The following is a 26574-nucleotide window of genomic DNA, read 5'->3' as shown; positions in this document are numbered from 1 at the left end:
AGCAACCAACATTTGAGTGCACACTAACTCTGTGTGACTTTAAATTGTGGTTTTCTGTTACGTACAGTGACGTATATTATGCAAATTAAGCTTTCAGGAATAATTCCCTGTAAAGTTAATTTGAATAATTTCGAGGAAAAATTAACTTTACAGGGAGTTATTCCTGAAAGCTTAATTTGCAACTCTTAGTATGTTGTACAGGACAGCATACTGATCATTTTTTAAGCAGGGACCCATGTTCGGAAATATATAGTTTGGGCGCTGTGGAGCGTCAAATTATGACAACACTTTAGATATGGTGATTGAGTGTGCATTCTGCATTTGTGAAGAAACCTCTACTAACCCAATAAGAGCATCACATCGTTCATTAAATTACAAAAGGCGTTTGAATTGTCGACTTCCAACTTGAGTACATAGCATACGTCAGTGGTGCAGAGATTAGTATATATGGTCAAAGACGTGTGGTTGTGTACTAAGTATTTCAATCACTGCGTGGATTCTTATGATATGGCCCTCTTCTGATGTTACAGGCGTCTCGTACACCATACTCTTCATAGTACTCCATTATAAACAAAATAGTCGAGAGGTGTAAGATCTGGTGACCATGGTGGCCATGGAACAGGCCCCCTCTACCATTGCCATCCATTCTGCCATAATCAATTATTTCCATAGTTGTGTACTGATACTTGTTTTACTGCTGACAACAACGTTACTGGAACACATCATAAATGACTCAATTAGGATGTGAAGCATGACTGTGGAATGATGTTACTCAGCGCAGGAAAGTTACCAGGTGCAGCTAGTCCATCCACCTTGCGCTGATAGTTAATGGGTTGCATAACTACAAGGATGACAAAAACAATCGGAACAAGCGTCGACACCACACTGCAGCCAAATCATTCATTTTCAGACATGGGTCCCCTCTTGAAAAATAATCAGTTTGCTGTCCTGTAAAACATACTAAGAGTTGTTGGTGTTCTTTTGAATCACCCTGTATTCAATACAGTAGTGAATTATTACCATTCCATATGTATTCAAAGTGAACCACAGTTTCTTTTCTTGTATTTTTCAAAATGTAAGCTTACATATCTGTACTTTAATGTTATACGTTATTGTTTTTATCGAAATTTTCTAAACTGCAGACTTACAAAAATAAAAAAGTCTATTAGTAATAGTAGCAGAACATGTGTACACTCGTATGTGCATAATTCTTAATGTATTTATGTGAAAAGTTTTCTCACTGGATTGTACCAATTTTTATGGTTTCTGTCAATAGGTAGCGGTGGCATGTAAAATAATTAATTTAATTAAAGTTATAGATTTTAATGCTGACGAAATAGAACTTTTAAACCAGACATGAATGTAAACAGTAATATAAATTACATTCTGAATTAAACTTGCCTATGGAATTTATTTTGATTTGTATTTTTCTCAAGAAGAAGAACAATATTCATCATCATCTGTGGTCATACAGCCCTTTTAGTTTAGCCTTGACCTCCTTAAGAATTGCCGCCCAATCTTCCCTCTCTAGGGCTCTCCGTCTCCATCTCTTAATTCCTGCTTTAACTAGATCATCCTGAACATCATCCAACCATCGTAGTTTAGGTCTTCCTGCTCTTTTTTTACCACTTAGCGTGGCATCTAGTAATCTTTTAGGAATATTATTATTATCCATTCTGATAATGTGGCCCAGCCACTCTTGTAGAAGGACAATATTATAGTGTAATATTACTCAAATCAGAAGTGACTGCAGACAAAAGCTTTCAAGTTCAATTAACTGGTGTAAATGTTCACAAATTGTCATAAAATAAGTAATTTTTAAACAGCACATGTATCCAAAGGTCATTACGTAAGTACAAAATATTGTAGGCCTAGAGATTAAGTTACGTGTAGAATTAGTTAAAGAGTAACATGTATAAAGAAGAAACATACGGTATTTACATTGCATTTTCACATGTTTTAAATGTTTCTGTGAGAATTTATGTCAATTCATAAATATATTTACCGAAAGTTCTTTTAAATAAATTCTATTGTTTTATTCAATTCTCTTCATTTCACATCAGTAATTTTATACATTTCTATTTAATTTTATTTCCATGCTTTTATTTTTTATTTTATGTCTTCCTCTCTTGTTGAATGGTTGCCATGCTGACATTTAAACCTGAAGTTCCAAGTTGAAACCCAACCCGGGGCGGTGGATTTTTAAGAGTGATAAAAATCAATAACATGGCTTCCTCTGAAAGGTAAGTAAAGCTGGGAGTCCGTGTCGTAGATTTATGGTATGTAAAAGAATCCTGTCCTGTCCCCGAATGAGGGGGCTTCAGGTGAAATTTATTGGTTGCTTCTCGCTTACATCAAAATTATCCAACTTTGCTAGTCATCACCCGCATTTTTCGTGACGGTTAATGAATTACGTCTTGCACATGCCCTCCTCACCTCAGAAATGGTAGTAGACACTGTCATACTAACAGAATTCCAAGAACGTCAAAGTGAAAGAATTATCTGGAGGCACTGGAAACCACTCACTCCTAACTTATTCTATTATTTCACGACACTTTATTACTATATGCTTTTACTGTATGCACTGCTTGGTTTAGATTAAATTACTTTTCAAGCATATTTGGAGCTTCAAGCTTTTTCTCTGTCCACAGCTATAGTAGAAGAAACAATATACGACTCTCTGAACACGACTGTCGAATACTTGACTCAATGGCATATAAAAAGGACATGCAGAAGTCACAAGATGAATTTGCACACTTTGCTCATCAGCTCTGGACGAAAGATAGAGAAGAAAGAGAACAGGTGAGTCATATAAATGCCAAACACTTCTCCAACGTTTTCAAGAGATACAAAGCTTTATTTTTCACTTAATAACATCGCAGCAAATATATTTTAATATAAATATTTACAGCAACTGGTATATGGTACCTATATAACTCGAGAATTTTTGTTGTTGTTTTCTAATGCCAGGCGTTTGACAATAAAGTAATTTGACCTCTTGCACTCCAATATTTTTCAAAGATATTATCATGACCAGCCAATGAAGCACAGATTTTGAGGTGTTCCGAATCCATTTCTTGGTTTGAGTTGCACAATGGGCAGTTAGGGGACTGATATATTCCAATTCTGTGCAGGTGTTTAGCCAAACAATCATGGCCTTTGCCAATCCAAATGCAGCTACAAACGATTTTCGTGGTAAATCGGGAATTAACTGTGGATTTTGATGCAGAGAGTTCCATTTTTTCCCTTGGGATTGTGTTATCAAATTTTGTTTGTTGAAGTTTAAGTATGTAGATTTAATAAATCTCTTCACAGAGTAATACGTAGATTTAATAACAGGTCTGTAAGTAGCAGTGCTGCCCTTCTTTGCTAAAGCATCCGCATTCTCGTTTCCCAGGATTCCACAATGGGATGGTATCCATTGGAATACAATTCTTTTATTGAGTGATATTAATTGAGAGAGCATTTTAGTTATTTCTGCTGTTTGAGATGAAGGTGTGTGTTTAGAGACTATTGATAGAATAGCTGCTTTGGAGTCTGACAATATAACTGCATTCTTAAAATATAAATATAAATGTAAATATAAATATAAATATTTGCAGCAACTGGTATATGGTATATACCTATATAACTCGAGAATTTTTGTACTGTACACAAATAATGTAGACTCTCTCGATTATCCTCAGTAACAGAAGGAAGAAAGGCCCTGAGTACCGGTAATAAAAAAGAAACTGTTACTCCAAATACGAGATGCAGTACATGTATATATTTATTTAATAGAATATCCAGTAACATGACTGGGTCTAGTGTCGAAAATTTCAAAAAATAACTTTTAGCTGGGCTTAAATAATTGTGTAGAGTGAGAAATGCAGAAGGAAGGGCGCTGGTTAACTTCAGGTGGGCACTAGCTCTGCTGACTTTGTTTCTTCCTGAATGTAACAATAGAAAATTTTGTTTAATAAAAGCTTTATGTTGAATCCACAGCAAACCAGCGAACAACTGGCACGATGGAGGGAGCTTGTGTCTGAGAAGAGAAGACTGGAAAGCATAGAGAACTCACGCAAGATGGAAGAGATGAAGCAAAGTCTCCGGCAGTCACAGCAACAACTGGAGCATAGGATTCACCAGAAGGAAAAGCGTGCTTCCATATTGTGTCGTGCTGCAATGCAGAGAAAGGTAAGAGAAGTCACTCTTCTGTAATTGTTTGAAGTTTGTAGAGAAAGTTTTGTAATTCTGCATAAATAATAATTCGATATTTACACAAAAATACATGTTTTCAGCAGTTCTCATACCGAAAATATTCTGTCAATCTGTCAGTCTGTGTGTTTGTTTATGTTAAGCATAATGATTTGTGCTAAACCAGCAGAATTAAATAGATGTCAATCATATTCTCTGTTTACGAGAGCCAGTTAATCCGACAATGTTAATCTGTTCACGAAATAATATAAAGAATTTTCACGTGTAAATAAAACACAATTATGCCTGAAGATTTTCATCTCTCTCTCTCTCTCTCTCTCTCTCTCTTTTTTTTTTCTTTTTACATGAAAGTGATGAAAGGTTGAAAGGTAGAAACTATGTCTCCAAAAATGATTGTCTCAGTGAAATCAAACATTATCAGCAAAATGAGGATCATGCATAGATTTTACTTTTCATTAAATGTGGGTTATTTTAAAAACAAATATAATATCTTAGATTATACCGTGTGTTTTCTGGGCATAGGATACAGAAATTTAACATTGCTATAAGAAACCTATGTATAAAATCAACGAAAAAATAGCTTAATCAGTTAGCTATGTTTAGAAATTAGCAGACTTTGACAATAATTTGTAAAACAAGAGAACATCAGGCTTTGGCTTAGCAACAATAAATGATGTTCTTTTGTTTTACAAACTGTCAAAGCCTGCTAACTTCTAAACATGGCCTGCAGATCAAGTTATTTCTTCATTGTTTTTATACATACAGTAGGTTTTTTATGGCAATGTTAAATCCCAATGTCCTATGTCCAGAGAAACACACGGTATACTCGAAAACTTAAGATATTTTATCTTTTGTAATTGATAAACTCTGAAACAAAACCCATTAAGAGAGAAGGAGGCGGAGGAGATTAAAAAATCTCTTAAGTTTTGCCCTGTGTTAATTTTACCAGTTTCTTATGGACAATTAATTCTGAATTGTTATATAATAGTACATTATGCAACGAGCCTATAATGATAGTAATTAAGAAGCGAGTATGGATGTTTATGAAACGAGCGCAAGCGAGTTTCATAATTTTCATACGAGCTTCTTAATTACCATTATAGGCGAGTTTCATACGACTTTTTATGCTCGACCATATTTCTAACTTGAAATTATTCATTTTATTTGTATCTAACTGACCTTGAGCAATACCTCGTAAATTGTGAGATGTGCGCAGACGCGAAAGTATTGATTTTTTTCCGAGGAACAGATGTCCACATTGACCTTGTATAAGAACCTACAGAGTAAACTAAATATTAACTTTGATATAACATTGAAATTAAATTAGACATTGAAAAACGAGATGACAAATTGAATTTATTTGAATATTATTTACAATTAACGCTAATTATTATAGTAACAGAACATAACCTTCTGCGACAGTATTGGATTTCCAGCCTCCGTGACTTTTCGCTAATTCTCTTGCATATCCGAGAATAATCGATACTTGCGGTTTTATAACGGTACAAAGCTGACTTGTCATTGGCTGAACACCTGTACTTTAATGAGTAGGTGTACTTTAATGACATGCATTAAAGGACTGCTACCAGGTGTATAATTACTACATTTCGGCATGGTCTAGCATAAATTACTTTAATTTGTAGCAGGAAGTAATATTATAATTGAAATGAGCCTGAAACCCGTTATTTTAGGAGCTGACACAGGCTTGCTGATATGTTGCAGATGAGCGAAGTGGAAGAGCGAAGTCTGTACAGTGCCAAGCGTCGCAGTGAAGTGGAAGCTGCGCATCAGCAGAGGGAGATGGAAGCAGCGATGTGGCAGCAGGCTCTGGAAGAACAGCAGAAGCTTAAGCTTGAAAGAGCTGAGTCGACGCGGATGCAACACCAAGAAACTTACCGAAGGGTTTGTGCATCATTCTGGATACTCACTCAACACAACAATGTACACAGTAGGTCTGTCCGGAAAGTATCCAGCTATTTTCAATATGTTGAGAACTGCTTGCACAGCCTTAATGTAACTTGGCAACCAGTCAGACAGGACTTTACTGCGCATGTGTAAGGAGTCACTTTCCCATGGGCCTACTCACTCCGGAGTAACACACTGTTGACTGAGCTTTTATGACACTGGAAAAAAAACCCAGTTGCCTGAGCCTTCACATCCAAAGAAGACACAGCAGAGTTGGAGGAGCATCAAGAACACAGTTTTGTCCTCATGGACGATGTTAAAAAATCTGAAGCAAATAAACTAGTTTTGAAGACTCTGGCTATAGAAACAATTGAAACAACATACGGTACCCACATAAGGGTGGTTACAAATTTATGCAGATGGGTTCCCTATATCACATTTAAGGGGAGCAGGAGCTGGAGAAACGTGTCCAGGCTTTTCATTTTAGCATTCTGTAGGGGAATATAGGACAAATTTTGAAGGAGAAGTTACTGTTATTCTGTTTCTATATCTTTGCAAAACCTCTTATGTAGATTAAATAAATTCCAAAATGTTGTCATATTATAAGATTGAATGGCAGCCATACAAGCTATAATTTCTCAACAGTTTATAAGTGGGATTAAAATTCAAGATTATAAGAAATGATGTATTACCTAACTAAATTCCTTCCCATTGTGATATGAAGGAAAATGAAACAACAGATTTTTTTTTTTTTGCTAAAATGAGCACTGAAATTTTACAGCCATCTAATAACGGGCTTCCATTTTATTCTGTAAAACAAATAATCAAAAGTAATCTTGGAATGTAGGCTTTCATGGCCGGCGTTGATAGGATGCATATTTTCCGTTTGCTTGTCATTGTCACCGTGGTCCGCACCAGTGGCTTCGGTGTTCTGATTGTTTGTCATAGTGTCTAATTGTCGGAGAAAGGGTTTGATGTGTGTGCTTCTGAGGGCCGGATACCAAGCTTTGTTGACTTTGAGTACTTCCTCCTTTCGGTTAAAGTTGTTTTTGTGTTTATGAATCTTAATAGCTTCCCAATGTAACCTGGCATAGAAGTGTGGCGTACTGCTTAGGATGTCAGTGTCCTGGAATCTGATGTTGTGATCCCCATCATTATAAGCATGCTCGGCTACGGCCGACTTGTCCACATAACCTAGACAGCAGGTTCTTCTATGCTCGGTGATTCGGGTCTTGAAGCTACGCTGTGTTGTATCTATATACACTGACCCACAGGAACACGGGATTCTGTATAGTCCAGCTGATGAAAGTCGGTCACGTTTCTCTTTGACAGACTGTAAGCAGTTACGAGTCTGCCTAGTAGGAGTGAAAATTGTCTCCACGTTGTGTTGTTGTAGTATCTTGCTGATCCGGTCTGTAACTTGTCTGTAGTATGGAAGAAAAACCGTGTCTCTCTTGGTTTGGCCTTGTCTCGGATCAGGTGTCTCAATGCTACCAGTCTCAATGCCAGTTCCTGATACACACAGCAGATCTCTCCGCACACGTGTACCACGCCACTGAAGATGTCCACCGGAGCAGTGGACGAAATATTTGGTTGTAACACTGACAGACCACGGCCCTCTAGCCCGGAAAAATACTCATCCAATCAAAAGTAAGTTCAGATGTATCCAAAAATAACAAAATTAGGGTGGAGCAAAAGATATAACCTAGGAAATTTTATTGACTAATCCCTCAAGATAATCCCAAAGGACCGCGTAAATCTGCTGTTCCGAAGTTGAGGTTGATAAGTTATGACTTTATGCAAGTCACCTGCACAGGATAGGAACTTCCCATACATCCGCCTGTGCATTGTGTGATACAAATGAAGAGATGAACATGGAACACTTAAAAAGATGCACAACATTGCTACAAGAAGATCAATCAATCCATCTTCTTAATGTACCCAGCTGTTTACTGACAACATGAAGTTGCTTGTTGCTCAGGAGATGAGTGTGGGATGAAACGGCAGGGGGAAGTATGTTAGTGCTGAGTTCTTGGCAATAAAGCCATTAATTAACTCTCTTGCTCTACAATATGCGAGAGATGTTAGTGCTCCGTAATTTATATGATGCAATAGTGACAGTATTCATTAAAAAATATGCAGACTTCATCAGCTATTGGCGATTTCCCTTGTAGTCTATTCAGGTTTTGTTTTTCACGAGAAATGAGGGGTATTTTGATCGGTGTTCATTATAGATGCCTGTTGCTAGTAGCCAGAGTGCTACAAGAAGATGACATCGTATAAAATTACCGAGTAAAAGACGGCAAATGACTTCATTACCAAGTACCTAGGGATTGGACCAACAACAGCATCAAGATTAAGTTGACTTTTTTTTTTTATCATGAAGTTGTTATCCTCCACCAATGTGCCCCTCGATGTCAGACAATAACTAGGGATTATTACATAGAAGTTCGTCAGTGGAGGGATGCAAAGAGAAGAAAATATTCGCAGCTGTGGGCAAATGATGACAGATACATCATAACAATGCTTCTGCGCAGTCTTCACGTACCATACAGGTTTTTTTTTAAGCAAAACATCGCATCACTTGGTCTGTCAGCCCACATTTGACTCCCTGTGACTTCTGTTTCAGAGCTAAAATCGCCTTGAAAGAAAGTAGATTCCAGAGTGTGGCTGAAATTAAGAGAATGCAAGGCAGCTGAAGACAATCTCAAAAAGAAGATTTGCAGACTGTTTTGAAAAGTGGAAAGAATTGTGCGATGAATGTGTGAGGTCCCAACGGGAATATTTTGAAGAAGACTAAGGCACTATTGTCCTAACATAGTGCTGATTCAGTTTAAAGATAAATTTATTATACTTGTTGATGGGTCAAATACTGAAAATAAATTACTTATCATTTTCAATTTATAATTTTTATATTAATTATTTTTTTTTCTGTTAATGATTTAATTGGAATATATGAAAGAGTAATGGAACGGAGAAAAATTCTCTCCGGCACCGGGATTTGAATCCGGGTTTTCAGCTCTACGTGCTGATGCTTTATCCACTAAGCCACACCGGATATAGCCCTGGCGTCAGATAGAATCGTCTCAGATTAAGCTCCAACTCTTGGGTTCCCTCTAGTAGCCGCCTTCTGCACTACGTCATAGATGTCTATGAACGTAGGACCAAAGTCCACACATGTGCTGAGGTGCACTCGTTATGAGTGACTAGTTCGCCGGGATCCAAAGGAATAAGCGCCGTCTTAAATCACGAGGTGATTTACGCATAATACTATTGTCCCAGGTAGGCTACTTTTTTTAAACACTGAATGGCTGGATACTTTCTGGACAGACCTCGTATGTAGTTTCATAGATTGACAGGTTCATCTCACTATCATCAATTTAACTGACGCTAGATAACCCCATAATTGATACAGCATGTTAAATAACCCATCTAAAAAGGGAAGGACTCAACGAATGAAATCGGAGAGTAGTCATGTTGTGAAATTAAAGTGTAAGTAGTTTTCAACAACCAATTATTGTTTATGAGATATTCATCAAGCAAAAACTAAAAAAAATCAACTATTATAAACAAAAAAAAAAGCCATTATCATGTTTCGACTCAATACTAAGGCCATGATTGTCTACCTACTCTTTTGTGGAGAATGAAAATATTAGAAATAGAAGGCTAAGTTTGCATTTTATGTACACTAGAATAAAAATTAGATAAATAAACCCATTCAAATGTTAAAAAAATAACAAATTAATTTTTTTTAACTAATGGCGGGTACTTGACTATTAGTCATTCACCCATATGAAGCCAGTTGTGTAGACCAATTTATAGACAGAGTCGTCAGCCAGGGTGCGCCATAGGAGGCTGGTCTACACTACACCCGTGATGAGATGAGATGATGATGGAGATTTGTTGGGATGCCACAAGGGAACAGAGCTCCCAGAGAAAACCCCTGTGTTACCTGGACCACAGGTTTGCCCAACACGTTATAAATTGGGGGTACACCGAGGATCGAAGCTGAGTCCACAGGGTTGTAAGTCCAGCGCTCTAGCCACTAGACCACCGTGGCTGCTAAGATCAAATATAATAGTCCAAAAACTTAAGTCAACTTTACTAGAGGGCAAGACTTTTTGTGTGTAATCCAGAAATCGAAATTTCAATCTTTTGATTTCAGTAAAGGAATGAGTTCTTTTGAATGATCTTATGATCTTATTTGACAAAAATTGTTCGCATTGACGATCTATTACCTCTGTGAATTGATGTAATAAGTTCCCTCCCACCCTGTATACGGTATTTTAAGACTGGTTAATTAATAACCTGACACACTCTCATACATACAGATTTTCAGACTCTAGATACCCAGAGAGCTTTTCTTCAAGGAAAATTCCCCGAGAGTCGAGCACGGGAATCGAACCCAGGACCTTCAGATCTGAAAACTATCATGCAGACCACCAGACCACGAAGGCAGTGGATAATATAAAATGTGTGTAATTTTCGTAACACTAATTTTTTCTTTAAATTTCGTCACAGGTACAAATCACACTTTATGAGATTAGGAGGGATTTACTAGTTTCGTCTAACTTCCCTTTTGTTTAAACCCAGCATCACTGTTTGCATCTTTTCGCCTAAAATAAATCTGCTACTTTTAGCCTACAATTATGTATATTTGGTCCTTCTAGGGACAATGATGACAGAAAATTTCTTATGAACTTTCTTGCCATCTTCAACCATTTAGTACTCACAAAAGTATAATTTATAAATAAAAATCAGTGTTATTATATGTACCGTATTCTCAGCATGGGCAAACCCAACAAAGTGATTGTCAGATACCATACTCACTAATTTGTTTTTCATATGAGTGACCCAGAACAATGTTTATGTTCATCTTAAATTGAAATGCATATGATTTAACAATACTCCGGTTTCCTTACAAGTAGAATACAGATGTCTTCCTTTTACCGAAATAAGTATGTCATGTTTTGCGGAGGAAGCAGTAGTTTTTTCGGTAAACAGTCTGCGTACTACCTTAAATAAAACACTTTACAATTCAGTGAAATTTGTCTCTTTCTGATAATGGATTTTCACTAAGTACACTTCTAATATGCACTGGTGATATTGGTTTCTCTGTTTCATTAACAGGCAAAGCTGAAGATATCCTATTGGATAAGCACCATTCAAAGAGAGGAGAGGTAAACCTACACACACTTTAGACCTCATCAGTAAATGACAGTAAGTTTCTTACAGTTGTTTTCACCCTCTCCAGCCTCAAGCTTTTTAAAATTGAAATGTCTTCCCCCCAGTGCTATAAGTGTTGATTTGTGCACCATGATATTGACTCTCTTTACATACCCCTAAAATTAGGACTAAATAAAATATAGTACTTTAAAATCTGTACGAGGCTGTATATCTAATTTAAATTGCCGTTGTGAAGCATTATTTCACTGTTTCGTACACTCATTATACAGTCGAACCCCTCTTTTACACTTTTGAAGAGATTTTTAAAAAATTGTGTAAATTGAGGGAATGCATACCAAGAGTCAGTCCATCTTTTCTTTGGGAAAGAGTAAGCCGAAATCAGAATTGCAGAAAAGTACTTGTAAGCATGAAGACAAAAATCTTCTGAGGTTTGAAGCACCACAGAATGAACTAATAAGTTCTTCTCCACTCGACTTTTAAAACATTTACTGTTTGACTGCTTTAATGTTACAGCCCTTGATAATTAATTTCTATTAGGCCTAACACATTAATGATAAAGGATTTGTTCAGGTATAAAACAATCTCAGTACCTTTTAATGAATAAAGTGACGCTGGACATGTTTTGTTCTTTACCCCCTCATCCATCCACGGTTATTTCGAATCATATATTCCGCAATTTTTTACAACACAGTCACACCGTAATTGTCTTCTTACAAAAAAAATAAAGCTATCCCATAATGCCATATGGGGACATGGTGATAGAGGTCACATGGTTTCTTGACTTTTGGCATGAGAAGGATGTAATGTGGTCAGCACCACGCTCTGACTGCCTTTATACTCCTGGGAATAACCGATACTCAATTTGACAGGAGACTGAATGTATGTTGGAACTGTCCTAGAAGTTATGATGATGAGAAGAATATCACCATGACCAGGAATGAACCTAGAACCTTCCAGTCCCCAGTGGCTAGAGTGCTGGACTTATAATCCTAAGAACCCAGGTTCGATCCCCAGCATATCCCAGGTTTATAACTCGTGTTGGGCAAGCCCGTGATCAGGTAACACATAGGTTTCTCCAGGACCTCTGGTTCCCCTGTGGCATCCCAACAAATCTCCTTTTAATCTGCAATCTTCAACTGAGTGTGTAAGCCGCATTTTAGCTGCTTCACTTTTTTTTAAACTTCTCTAGAATTCACATCCATATGAAAGTTGGACACAGACATAGCATTGTGATATTTTAGTACTGTCTGTTTTATAAAAATTAATTTTGGGAATGAGTCTATAAACTATTTCAATTGTACTCAGTTAAGGCATTGGATCAGGCTGCCATTTTTTCACAATAGAAGTCAGGGGGCATACTTTCCCGAGAGCATTGAACAATAGCTAGTGTTGATATGTTCGAATCATAGAGTTCAAATAGTATAGTACTGAATTTTAACTCTGTGTTACGAAGGAAGGAATACCTGAGAGTTTCTTAGAATCACTTGATATGTTTCACTTTCAGAGAGTTGCCAGTGCAAATCGAGTGGAAGAACTTCGTCATCAGGAGCGTTGGCAACAGGTTCAAGATGAGACAAAAGCAGCGCTAGAGGAATTGCGGAGAGTCTGTCAAGAGCGGGAACAGCGGGCTCAAGAAAAACACAGGCAGATGGTAGAGGGCCGTAATAAGCAACTCAAGGGGCAGAGGTAGGCCACTTTACTAGTCACCGTTAAATAGTGGGGCGGAATGCTGATTTCTCAGGAGCCAAAACAACCTGATCTAGTGACTCCAACTATCTCAACCAAACTAATCAACCTAAACAATAACTCAACCCATTTGACACAGCCATCTATTGCTTGTTGCTCAGGAGATGAGTGTGGGATGAAACGGCAGGGGGAAGTATGTTAGTAATATGTTCTCAACTAGTGCTGAGTTCTTGGCAATAAAGCCATTAATTAACTCTCTTGCTCTCCAATATGCGAGAGATCGAAAATCGAAAAAGAGAGGAGAATTGGGAGGACAAATTTAAAAGGTACGCAAAACGCGTCCTTGCAAGGAGTTCGGGGCTGCAAGAAACTAAATATGTGAGCTCCAAGCCTGTTGGCCACTAGTATCACTCCGGGTTACGCTGCTCCACTGAAGGAGCTCTAGAAAATTTTGAAAGGGAAAAACCGAAAATGGATGTAACCTCTTAGGTACCACATACACGAGGGGGATGGAAATGTGATCAAAATGATCACGGGACGGGGCGAGGAGCAGATGGCTGGTGTAAATCTGCACATTGAAATTAACTGTGTCATTTCGCAGTGCGGGAGGAGTCGAGAAGACTCTGTCGTCTGTTCGATGCAAGAGATGTTAGTGTTCCGTAATTTATATGATGCAATAGTGACAGTATTCATTAAAAAATATGCAGACTTCATCAGCTATTGGTGATTTCTCTTGTGCTTAGGAAGTGAAAAGTTAAGTTTTTAATCATAATTCATACTAGATTAAGAAATTATTAGTAGTTACTTTATGAAAATTTATTATGCATTAATTCCTATATGCTTATTGTAACTGATGTTTTCAGCATGAGTATTAACCTGGCTACTGGGATTCTTATCTGAATGAAGTTTATCATAATTAGCACCAATAGTGGTGAAGGGCACATTCCTTTTGCTCATCTTTTCCTGAGTAACCAGTAATAATGAATTCAACCAAACCTTACAAACAAATAAACAACATAATAAATCACTCATTGCAATAAAGCCAGACGACCAACCAGTGAACTCAGTCTATCAACCAAATTAAATCAAAGAAAGCACTGAACCCAACAAATATAACTAACCCAATCAGTCCAATAACCAAACCCAACAACCCTGTCTACCCAACCAGGATTCGATCCCGGGCCCACTAGTGTCGCAGTCAGACACACTGTCCACTACTCCAAAGTGGTGGACATATAAATAGGAAATAGAGAAATTAATTTATGTAAATAATGAGTTTGGGAACGAGTTAGACTCTTCAACACTTAGTTGTTTATTTTTTAAAAAATGATCTTTTTTCTCTGTTCCTTATTACTTACTAATGTAACTATTTCCTCATTTGCAGTCTAGAGCGATCCATAAGGTTCCAGCAGGTACATCAGCTACAAGATGAGTTAGACACAGGGCTTAAAAAATGGCAAGACCAGGTGGTAAGCTTGCAATGGCAGGCGACTGAGCAGGCAGGGGCGAAGGCTACCAGGCACTTGGAGAGCAAGAGGCAGAAGGTGGAGACCGAGAACAGGGCGCGCTGGCTGCACCACACGCACCTCATGAACAGGTCAGTCACCATAAAGATGGCATATTAAATTATCATAATACTAACTTATAACATCAAGGGCCCGATTGTATAAACCATTTAATCTTAGATCAGAGGTTAAATTGATCCTTGTTTCTGCTGAACTTGGAATTTTGTGTTGTATAAAGTCTAATCTGAGATTAATTTGTCTCAAACTAAAGTCAACTTTGACTGAAGAAATTTCTCCGATTAAGTTAGGTGATCCAAGTTCAGTTATTTCTTTTCTGTTTGAAATATACGAGTGACAGATTGTGCAAATAAAATATCCATTATTATTAATATTAATAGATATGATAGGTACATTTATATATATATTTCTTTCAATTTCTTGCCTTAATACACAAACATTCTTATATTTTATAAGGCTCTATCGTGTTCAGCAGTATCAAATAACATAACCTATAATTATATTATGTTTATAACAACCATTAATTATTAATGGATATGATAGATACATTCATAAATTTTCAATTAACTGTATTACTAAACGAAAATGGTCGTTTTATAAAGCTTTATTATGTTTAGCAGTATCAAACACCATAACATGACAACAATTTGAAGAACGGTCAACCTTCTTCTTATTGTCCGCCATTATTTACATTGCACAAAACAAACCAGTGTCTGCAACAGAGTGTACGGAAAGTCGCCAAAAAGTAGTTGTAAAGTCGCTAGATTTCTCATTATCAACAAAGAAAGATTAAATTTTGTCACTATGGGGTGCTAAAAAGGTCACTAAATCCATATTTAAGCAATATAAAAGTTAAAAGAAATTGTTGTTGAAAAAGAGTTAAAGTCACTAGATTGGCAACACTGAACAAACCTGTCCGCGCATCACGTATTTCACCTGTTTATGCGATGTTGCCAAATCCTTTTCACGTGAACTATACCTGGTACGGTTTATCTTGTCTCAGTAGCAATAAAACCAAGTCCCTTCAAATGAGGGTGGAGATTATAGGAGGGTTGTAAATTTTCAGTATTCCTTTCAAAAACCTTGTTATTGTGCAGGCTACCGGAACTCCATTTCTTGAAAGACAAGCTCAGTGACGGAACTACACAGTACAAAGAGAGATATTTTGTAATTTTATTTTGCGCTGTATCAACTGGTCCCTTCCGACACTGGATGGATGGACAGCACCGCTCCATTCCCCCATCGCCATAACAATACAGACGAAGTAAGACATATCTCCTTTCTTTCTCTTTTCACAGTGAGACAAGATACATCACACAGACTCTAGATTGCATTTGAACCAAAGTAATTTGATCGCAGAAAAGTTTTATACAATAGAAGAAGTGTCTGAACTCGGTTCACTTTTCGATCTTCGATCAAAGGTGATCTTTAGTCAGGGAGTTTTATACAATTGGGCCAGGCGCGGCTCGCCGAGTGAAGGGAGTGAAGGGGCCCTTCATCTAAAATTTAAAATTAAATGCTATAAGATACATTAACGAATCACATATGTAATATTTCATTCCTAAGTCTCAGTCTACTTGTTTATAATACTGTTGCAATGTATGTCTACTGTATTTTGTGACACCCTTTAGCGAGACTCGACTTACCGAGTGAAGGGAAGAAGACAAAGAGCGAGCGAGGGTTCATCATGCTCTTTCTCTCTAGCAGTATACCTGACAGTGGACATGAACAGAACGTGTCCTCCAAACAACGTCGTTCCCCTAACAGCTGGTTACCATGACAATGTGACGTCAAGTTCTCTCAGAAAACTGTGATTTTACTACCCGTGTGAAGGGATGTTTTCAACAACAAAGCATCCCCGCATCAGTGCTGTGGACTTCCGAACCAGTTTTTAGCAAAGGCCACCCTCTCAATATTGTTCGCTCCTCGCTTTGACGCCTCCACCCACACACACAGTATGGCTCTGCCTTTTTCCTTGTGCGGGTGTTAGACAGTTTTAAGTGAAAGTTTGTTAAGTGTGTGTCTGTGATAATGAATCCAGTTAGTGATACTGTATGTGCGTTACTTGAGACACCGTTTTCCAGATGGAAAGACGAAGACAAAAAAGACATTTTGACAACAGGACGACCTACCACAGCATTAAGTATTAGTGTAAAAAAGGAAAAAAACGGCAAATCTTATAATGTTAACTTCAAAAACTCTTGGTTTTCTGAATTTCCATGGCTATGCAGTAACCCCTATTTAGAGAAATTATTTTGTTGGCCCTGTTTGCTTTTTAGCAATAATCACAATGTTTGGAATAAAGAAGGATTTTCAGATTTTAAGAACATAACGCGGGCTCTAAACAAACACAAAGATTCTGCCCAACACCTGAAATGCAAATTGCAACTCAACACTTTCCTGAAGAATAGGAATACAATTGGTGACTCCATTCGGGAAAATGCAAGGTTACATCTTGTCCATTTCAATGAAAATGGTCGCTTAAATAGGATTTTTTTCCAATTTATAATTGATTCAGTGCTATATTTAAGCAAACAAGAACTTGGATTTAGGGGTCACGATGAAAGTGTTTCTTCAATAAATCGAGGCAATTTCAAGGAACTACTTGCATTATTAATATCTAGGAGTCCGCTGGAAATTCAAAACCACTACTCTAAAATTAGCAATGTGTTCACCGGTGATTCTAAGACCATACAAAATGAAGTGCTAGACTGTATATCTGACTACATCAATGACCATGTGAAAAATGAGATTCATAACACAACTTTTTTTGCTATTGAAGTTGATGATAGCACAGACATTACTCAGACATCACAGTGTTCTATGATAATAAGATATGTAAATTCTGAAGGAATTATTGTTGAACGTTTCCTGGGGTTTCATAATGTTAGTGCTGATAGATCCTCTGAAGCATTGTTCAGCATTTTGGATGGGGTTTTATCAGAATTTGGTTATGAGAACAAATTGGTAGCACAGTGCTATGACGGAGCAAGCTTAATGGCGGGTCACTTGAACGGTCTCCAGAAGAAAGTTAAGGACAAAGCACCTCAATCTGTTTTCGTGCATTGTTTAGCCCATCGGTTAAACTTGGTGTTGCAACAGAGTTTAGAATGCAATTCTAAATGTCGCATATTTTTTGCGAGTATCAGTGGAATTCCGTCATTTTTCCACCATTCATCAAAAAGAACACACGTAATAGATTCACTCTCAGCTAGACGTATACCAACCTTAGCAGAAACTCGCTGGTGTTCTAATTCAAAATTACTCAATGTAATTGTAGAGGATTGGGAAAACCTGAAACAAGCTTTTGAGCTAATTATGAATGACAAACTGTCTGACAAGAAATCTGTTCAACTTAGTAAGGGGTTTCTGAACGATATGAATAGTTTTGAATTTACTTTTCTGGCTGTAGTATTCAATGATATTTTTTCATTGACCGATGTTCTATTTGATGTTCTACAGAAAAAATCGCTGGACATTATATACTGCATATCCAAGATAAAAAGTACTTGTGCTGTAATAAACAATAAAAGAAATGACCAGTATTTCTCGGAATTATTTGAGAAAGTTAAAGGAATGACCAGCCTAACTCGGAGAAGAGAGTACAGTACCATGACAGAGGATGAGATTTTTCGAAATTTCAGAATTTTGTTTTTCGAGATTTTGGATACTATTTCAATGGAAATGAAAGTGAGGTTTCAAGACTGTGATAATTTGCAATTTCTCGGCCTTGTGGATACTTCAAAATTTGATAAGTATGCTAAAGATTTCCCTTCTACAGCACTTGAAAATTTACAACACTACTATCCATTGATATTCAACAAAATTGACCGTTTGAAGAACGAACTGCGGCTACTGTATGCAGATGAGGTGAATAGGTCGTTATCTACCGCGGAGTGTTTCAAATTGTGCCAAGAAAATAAGGATGTATTTGAGGAATCATACAAATTATTTGCCTTAGTTTTAACAATTCCATCTACAAGTGCATCTGTGGAAAGAAGCTTTTCGTGTTTAAATAGAATTAAGTCTTTTAGGAGGAATACAGTTTCACAAGAAAGACTCACAGCATTGGCAAATATTTCTATTCAGAAAGAACTTTTGTGTGAACGATGAAAGAGCAGCCATTTTATGAAGACATCACAGATAGGTTTGCTGCTCTCAAGAACCGTAGGATTGACTTAATATACAAGAAATAGTTGAGTCTTGCATGTCAAATTTTTATTTGAGTATATTTTTAAACTCTATTATCATGCTATATTAACCCCATTTAGCCCTTCACCTCCTTGTTTGGGTAGGAGCCGCCACTGAATTGGGCCCAAGGGTGCTATTCATAGACATTTTCCAGCACGTGCTACGAGCGTACAAGCTGGCCCCGGCTATCCACTGGTTACTTGTACAGAATTCAAATCATATCCTATCGCTAACACTGGTTTATGAATACAAAAAACGCTGATAATCCACCGAAAGCCCGCGCTAAAAATGTCTATGAATATGGCCCCAAATGTTTACACTCGAGTGCCAAATGGATAAAGTGTTATGAAAATTATAGTAGAAGAGGGAAGACTTGTCATGTGACTTTATCATGCACCATGCCTTTATCACCAGATGGTATAGTGGGGGAAATCAAAGTTTTAATCTGAGCTGAACTTCTGTGTCATTAGATTCCTGTAAAATTAGTGACCACCACCCCCAACACATCAAATTCTCTCTTTCTGATCACCCATCCTTTCCCCTCTAGCACACCTCACATTCCAGGTCTCTCTTGATCTGTACTACATCTGAGTCACTTGCTTAGCTATGGATCAGACTCTTGCATTCATATGGTGTTTACTTTCTTGTATGAATTACCGTGTGATTCTTATTTCTTTTGTCATAGACCCATATTAACGTCTGTCTAACAAACCAATTCAGATGAAACACAGTAATTCCATTGTATTGAAACAACCATATCAGAAGACAAAAAGGATTTTTTAATTAAAATTTTTTAAAGAGCTTTCTTAAATTTTTGATGTGCAACATTTCTTTAAGATACTTTGGTAGACTATTATACATAAAAGACCAGCATGAATAAAACTGTTTTTATATAGAGTTGTGTTAAAACTTTCAATAAAAATGTAATCTTTATTTCTTGTATTGTGTTATTGTGTGTGTGTGTGTCTGAATTTGTAGGAAAGCTTTACAAATTATATTTGATAAAATTTAAGGTTTTGACCACCAGACCGAGTGATGATAGATGTTGGTTTTATTTTCATAGTTTAAATAGGATTTGTTTAGGAACAATACCAATTGCAACATGGACCTGGGCTAGACCTCATGAAATAAGAAAGCGATTATGAAGTAGTTAACTAGAAGACTCTGCCTTGTTAAATTTAAATGCGGGGAGTGTAAAGACAGAAATGAAAAGAAATATCAAACTTTTATTTCAAATCCCAAACATCCTTACAATCCCAACTGTGCTCACAATAACAGTCACAAACAGCATAAACGTTGCACGCACTGTCACTTTTTGTTTCAGGATTAGCCGCCAAGATGAGGCTCGAATATGCAATATCCGAGAGATTATACGTCAGAAGGAAGCCAAGATGGAAAGGATGGCTCAGGAGCGCGACGTGACTATCAGAGAATCCCGTCTTAATGCACAGACGACGGCAGATCTTCGAGAACACATCAGGTAAAACACACGCACAAAAAGACTTCTTGCAAAAAATAATGTTGGTTGATTACGGTAGCTGTCAGTCATATCAATAGCTGAAAAAGCGTACCTTTTTGCAGGTTTGTGTCTGTAACATATACCACAATAGAAATTCCATTACCACTGTTACTTATAAATGCTTTTGAGGAACCTGGAGGTTCATTGCCGCTCTCACATAAGCCCAACAACGATCCCTATCCTGAGCCAGATTAATCCAGTCTCTACAATCATTTCTCATCTCCCTCAAATCCATTTTAATATTATCCTCCCATCTATGTCTCGGCCTCCTCAAAGGTCTTTTTCCCTCCGGCCTCCCAACTAACACTCTATATGCATATCTGAATTCACTCATATGTGTTACATTCCTTAAATCTGCTGTGTTAACGAACTGACTATAATTGAAACAGTTAAATCTGTGTTATAGCAACAGTTCGTTCTGAAAATTTAGTACAGTCACATATAAATGTTTTTCTTATAGATTGTAACTTTGAGCAAAAAATATATGAGGAGTTATTCAAAAGTCAGGGAGTGATTGACTTCAAGTTATTTTACAGGAGGACCCTGTCCCCAGAAACGTTTGACCGCAAGGTGGCGCGTGTTGCTCTGGAAATGAGAGTTACTGGACGTCCTCCAACTGCAAGCCCTCCAATGACCAGATCCAACATTTTTCTTGGTTGATACTGTTGTTAAAATGTCGTTATTTTTATGCTATAAGTAGTTTTTTTATTCATTTTGTATTTAGATCATCAAGAAAAGAGGTGGCTCTACATCAGCTGAATAAAATGGCTCCAAGTTATAATATTCCCTTCCCCTGTTATCTATGCGATATTTTTTTTTTCACAACTATAAAATTGATAGTTCTGAAAATAGTTGAGGCTAGAAAATGTACTGCTAGAAAATTAGAATTTTCTGGAATTTCCATGATTTCTTCACAGTATTTAATCTGTAATGAAGAAGACTGAGATGAACTATTTCAGTTCAAGTTACTGCAGGAACTACTTATGTGATCCAATGATCTCATAAAAGATGTAGCTTGAACTCTTTCCATTGCTTGTGACATACACAGGAACTCACAATGTTTAGTCAGTGAACAAAAAAAGGAGAAATGTATACTGCTTTCTTAAAATTTAAATTGATAAAGAAGCTTAACTGTGTCAACAGAGGTAGTCATCATTCACGATTCTCTTCATTAGACTTGGCTTACAATTAGATTATTGTTCCATTATACAGGGTGAGTAAAAACACATGAGACATTGCTTACAACTTTTTAATTTTCATTTTCATATATACACTTTTAACACTTACAGTATGTAAGTATCACTGATTAAATTTCCAACTTCTTTGCAGCTTCCCTCCAAACAACTCAAAACTATAAGTTAACAATTGAGTATACCTCTGTGGAAAAAGGTTGGATGTAACATGTTGCCCAAATGTTACCACAGTCTACTATATACAGTCGCGAAGCTTGAGGTGTTTTTTTGCAAATCTCGTGATAAAGCGCTCTAAGCGATTAGCAACTAGAAACAATAGACTGTCCATGGTCGACTTTGGACTGTGTCGTATTTCTATCAAGTGCTAGCTCGTTGCGTATTTCACATTGATGCTTGTGAAATGTTCGTTATTGGTTGTAATGAAAATGTTAATGGCTAAAATATAATAATTGGAATAATAATATGGGACAAGGAGGAGACGTTTGTAGTGCTATAAATTGTAGCAACAGTAAGAGAAAGAGGCCAGAGTTATCCTTTTTCCGATTTCCAAAAGATTCAGAAAGATTGCTGGGTTTCCACAAGAATGCTGTGCAGAAACAAAACTCTTAATTTTAAAGTTCTTTGTGACTGTTAGAATACATTATATCCTTAAATTTCACAATGAAATGTTTCAGTCTAACCGAAAGGACATTAGATACTGGTTAAAGTTCTGTCACTTAGGCTGCTAAATTTCCAGAGAAATAAAGGTTAGGTCTACTTTTTTTTTTCAGAGGATATATTTTTAATTGTAGCTATTAATTTGTTATTATTTTTATGTGTTATTTTACTAAAGACAAAGAAAAATTAAGTTTGTTTTAATGAAATTTATTGATCACGTTTTATTTTGAATTCTGGTGGGATTATTATTGCTTAGGCCTACTTTTTTTTTCAAAGGATATGTTTTTAAATATAGCTGTTAATTTTGTTGTTATTTTTATTTGTTGCTTTACTAGAGACGTAGAAAAAGTCTGTTACAATAAAATTTATTGATCACGTTTTATTTCCAATTCTGGTGTGATTATTATTGCTTAACCTCATCCCACTTTGTTAACTACGTAAGCCTACACTACAAGTACCGGTACACGTAAGTTACTCCATTAATTCATATTTCCATTATTATTGTTGTAAAGGGAAATGCAAATTAATATTTATTGGTTTTATAGTTAATTATCGCTATAATCTTGAATGAGTGAAGCGATTATAGTAAATTTCAGTTCGTTTTGCACAAACAAAAATTATATTAACGTATTTCTTGCAGGTATCTTCGAGTTTATGGAATTTAATATACTTCATTAAAATAATAAATTAACTTTATGCATTTAATATTTCAATAATGGAAGGAAGGTGTTAATTTTTCCAAAAGAACACAACGAAAGTGTAACATATTTTGTCGTCTGCTAGGAGAGAGATCTGCGATGATGAGGCGATAGTAGCGATCCTAGTGGTAGGCAACTATCCATGTTTGCATTTTTACTACATATTGAGCTTCGCGACTGTATATAGTAGACTGTGGTGTTACATCCAACATTATTCCACGGAGATACTCAATTTGTAATCAATGTTTCATACACTTCACTCACTCTGTAGATGAATTTACTCCATTATTGAAAATAAAGTTATGCAATAGTACTGGTACGATGTGTCCATCAAATATTTTGTTACATTGTAGTGAAAAGATTTAATTAAAAATTAATATATTTTCTCCTCATTGACTTCACGTATGATTCTTTTTCTAATGCCTCGCAAGCTTTAGAGCCGCCTCTGATCGTCAGATAGTCATAGTTAACGTTAATTAACTAAGACTGTCTGTGAAAATGCCAAAGTTCTGGTAAATGAAGAGCAGACATATTGCCAATTAGTGTTCTTCTCATGATATGCAAGCCTTCCAGTGGTGCAGGTTCGACGTCAGTCCTATCTAAATGGCCACATCATGTTGTTTAATTGCCCAGAAAGGTGCTTCAAGGAGGTGCCGTTCATTAGGGATAATATTTTACTACAGACTGATTATCAACATTCCTTAAAGAGATGTAGACAAATTCAGATTCCTTTATTTGTGTTGTAATTTCAAGATGTGCCTGATTATGAGATTTAATTGTCACAGTGATAGACATTGATAGTAATTGAGGCTTACCAAATGGGGGATCCTCTACTCTTTGAGAGTTCTCGACCTAACTTCAGTCACTGTATTCCTATATTACACAAATAAATAAATAAAGGTCGGAAACCTCTTCGAATGTTCCCAAGGTTTGTAGAGATTGCTCGAATTTTATGTGTTAGTTAAGATACAGTGAGTCTCAGCAAATGTTCCCCGTATTTCTGTCAGCCGATCAGCAGCAGGTCTCCCTTCTACCATTACTGATTGCATCCACGAACTCACAGTTCCTCTCTGAACTGAAATTTACGTACTATATTATATTAATGACATTCAATACTCATCCTCCTCACAGTAGCTGCTGGAAGTGTTGTCCATCTTGAGTGATAGTGGTACATAATTCAAACACTAACATTACAGAACCTCTTTCATTAAACTTATTTACTAAATCTAGTATTATTTTTCTACACGAAACTGAGTGGTCAGGGAATTTACATCTAAAGTTTTTCCTTGTTCTGCCATACTTGTTTTTACGTATGTATGTTTCAATATTGGACATTCCTGTTTTATGACTAACCACAAAAAAATACCGATTTGCCTTTTCTCACAAGTTCGTCTTCTCTTATCTGTATGGTTGGTGAGAATCCCCTAATGCTTAGCTTATTTTATCACTCTTGACTGGTGTTTGTTATCTTTCAGACATCAGCTCTTTTTGTGTACGTGTCAAGAGAGAGAGAATGGTGAATTCCCATCCCTCGAAATTACCTGTGCCAATCTGTAGTCTGCTCTTGATAGCTGGCATAAAAGGCACGCAATGACTCAGCTAAGGATAAGTGAAATTTATTACGTTGTGTTATGTTTTGCAGTGGTTACTTATTCAGTGTTTGAACGTGTACACATTTTGAAAACATGGATACGGAAAAAGAAAACATGTGACAGAACAAAGGAAATTTGAGATGTAAACTTCCTGGCTGCCCAGTTCCATGTGAAAAACAATACTGGCCCAGACGTAGATGGGAGGATAGTATTAAAATGGATTTGAGGAAGGTGTGATATGATGTTAGAAACTGGATTAATCTTGCTCAGGATAGGGACCAATGGTGGGCTTATGAGGTTGGTAGTGAACCTCCTGGTTCTGTAAAAACCATTTGTAAGTAAGGTTCAGTTAAGTAAGTTCTGTGAATAATGCAACGTCAATTATGTACCGTATCACATAAGATGGATAACACTTCCACCAGCTACTGTGTGGAGAGTGAGTACCGAATGTTATTCATATAATACAGATTCCATCATCACTGTTGTATTTACCAAAACTGAAGGATCTGCTACTGTATTTTGTCCATTATGCATGGCTATCCCAAACAACTGGACCGATATTGTTTAAAATTTCATAAAGCTTGGATTGTTTGAGTTTTCAAGTTATTATACAGTATGTAAAACGTTTGTTTACTTGATGATACTTTATACACTTCTCACATCAGAATTACTACTGGAATGTCTTTCAGTGTCTTTCTTTTTGTTCTGTTTTGCTGCACTTTTCCATTGTTCTTCTTGAAGTCTGACCAACGATATCTGTATTTGTATTCTCTCTTATAAACAGAGGCATAAATATGGTGACAAGTATACTGATAGGTCATTGTCGCCTACAAGTCATAGGTGTCACCAGTAATATCATGTGTAGATGATGATCCTCATCTGGAGCTAATGCCTTGTGAAATATTCTTTGATTTCTGAGAATCTTAAAAGGATTAAACTTGTCAATCTAAGTTTTGGGCTGTCTACTTACCATACGGTAATCCTTGCTGTAGGCTGGACAGTGGACTAAATTATAAATGAACAGACCCAAACTGTTACAAGAAGTTATCTGGTAGTTTTTTTGTGGCTAGCTTTTCAAGCGACTGTCATTTGTTGACAAGTTCAATAAAAAAGATGGCAAACCATAAGATAGCTTGTACAGGATAATGAAAGAAAGAAATTACATATGGCGCTTTTTCACCAATAGTTACAAAAGAAGCGAAGATAATAAGAAATTGTAGTATAAAAGACTGATTGTAAGTAAATCTTTAGGTTTAATTTATAGAAAGTTATAGATCTGTGTGAGAGATGCAATATGGCCTAAATGGAGGACACAGGCAAAGACCATAATCATATAAGCTGATTTATACTTTTCACTTTTCACACTTCCTGACCTATAGCAAAAGAGAGGGGATCCCCTTTTTTATGTTGAACCTCACAGAGCATTAAGAAATCAATGTGAATACTATCCACAGTTTTGAGCATTCAGTCAGTTTTTCCTTAAAGCTTTTAGTAATTACGACCGTAGATCATATGCTGGAACTTCCAACAACATTCTCAGTGTGCCACGCTTCAGCCCATTGTGTACTGCAGTAGTTTCAGGCACTACTCTAGTCCAGGATGCGCTAGAGCCAATCAGAAGGTAAATAACAAAACTTTGGAACTTGTTTAACAATAAAATAGACATGAAGTGTGCTTTTAGTAGCCTGGTTTGTACAAGGGCCTTAAACTATTTGTATAGATGTATTTAATCTCACGTAGTCTCAAAATCAGATAAATAAATGAATAAAAGTGTGTTCAGTAATTTGTTTAAACATATTTTGTAACCACATTCCTAACAAAACTGCTATGTATGGCGTCTTTTGAATCATCCTGTAGAATATTCACGAAGAGTATGGAATGAAGTGTTATCAGACAGCTCCTGTTGTAGATAATTGCTGCACCTTCTGGTGCCTGTGCTTCACAACATACTGTATAAAGAAAGGAAATCAGTTGTAAATGCATTTATTTTTATTCCTCTATACAGGGGTTGTGTGGATGATAATTCAGTCCCTACTGATCACCATGGTGAAATCAAGATCTACTTACATGCAAATCATCTCTCCCACCATTCCCTTCCTTAGAGGTGTTAACCTAATGCAAATGGTTTTGGTTTGCTTAGGTTAGTTTTAGTTTTTTAATCACTTATTTAATGCCGCTGTATCAAATTCGATGTAATCTAGCATTGGTGAAAGCAAGTTGTTGTTC

The 26574-nt window shown here is 36.6% G+C and overlaps 1 protein-coding gene across 3 annotated transcripts in view; it reads left to right on the top strand.

The window, feature by feature from the left end:
* LOC138690992 (coiled-coil domain-containing protein 177-like) overlaps positions 1-26131 on the top strand; it is a 51241-nt gene extending 25110 nt beyond the window's left edge. For all 3 annotated transcript variants that reach the window (XM_069812612.1, XM_069812614.1, XM_069812613.1), the window contains 7 exons: positions 2652-2802; positions 3985-4176; positions 5920-6099; positions 12794-12975; positions 14360-14572; positions 20014-20169; positions 20745-26131. In XM_069812612.1, the coding sequence (XP_069668713.1) occupies positions 2652-2802; positions 3985-4176; positions 5920-6099; positions 12794-12975; positions 14360-14572; positions 20014-20169; positions 20745-20868 (1198 nt within the window). In that variant the 3' untranslated portion in view covers positions 20869-26131. The remainder of the gene's footprint in view (positions 1-2651; positions 2803-3984; positions 4177-5919; positions 6100-12793; positions 12976-14359; positions 14573-20013; positions 20170-20744) is intronic.
* Positions 26132-26574: the final 443 nt, after the last annotated feature.

This window comes from Periplaneta americana, chromosome 16 (genome assembly GCF_040183065.1).
Source record: "Periplaneta americana isolate PAMFEO1 chromosome 16, P.americana_PAMFEO1_priV1, whole genome shotgun sequence".
NCBI classification, from domain to species: domain Eukaryota; kingdom Metazoa; phylum Arthropoda; class Insecta; order Blattodea; family Blattidae; genus Periplaneta; species Periplaneta americana.
The sequence above is the reverse complement of the archived record's forward strand: the minus strand, read 5'-3'. Positions and strand labels throughout refer to the sequence as shown.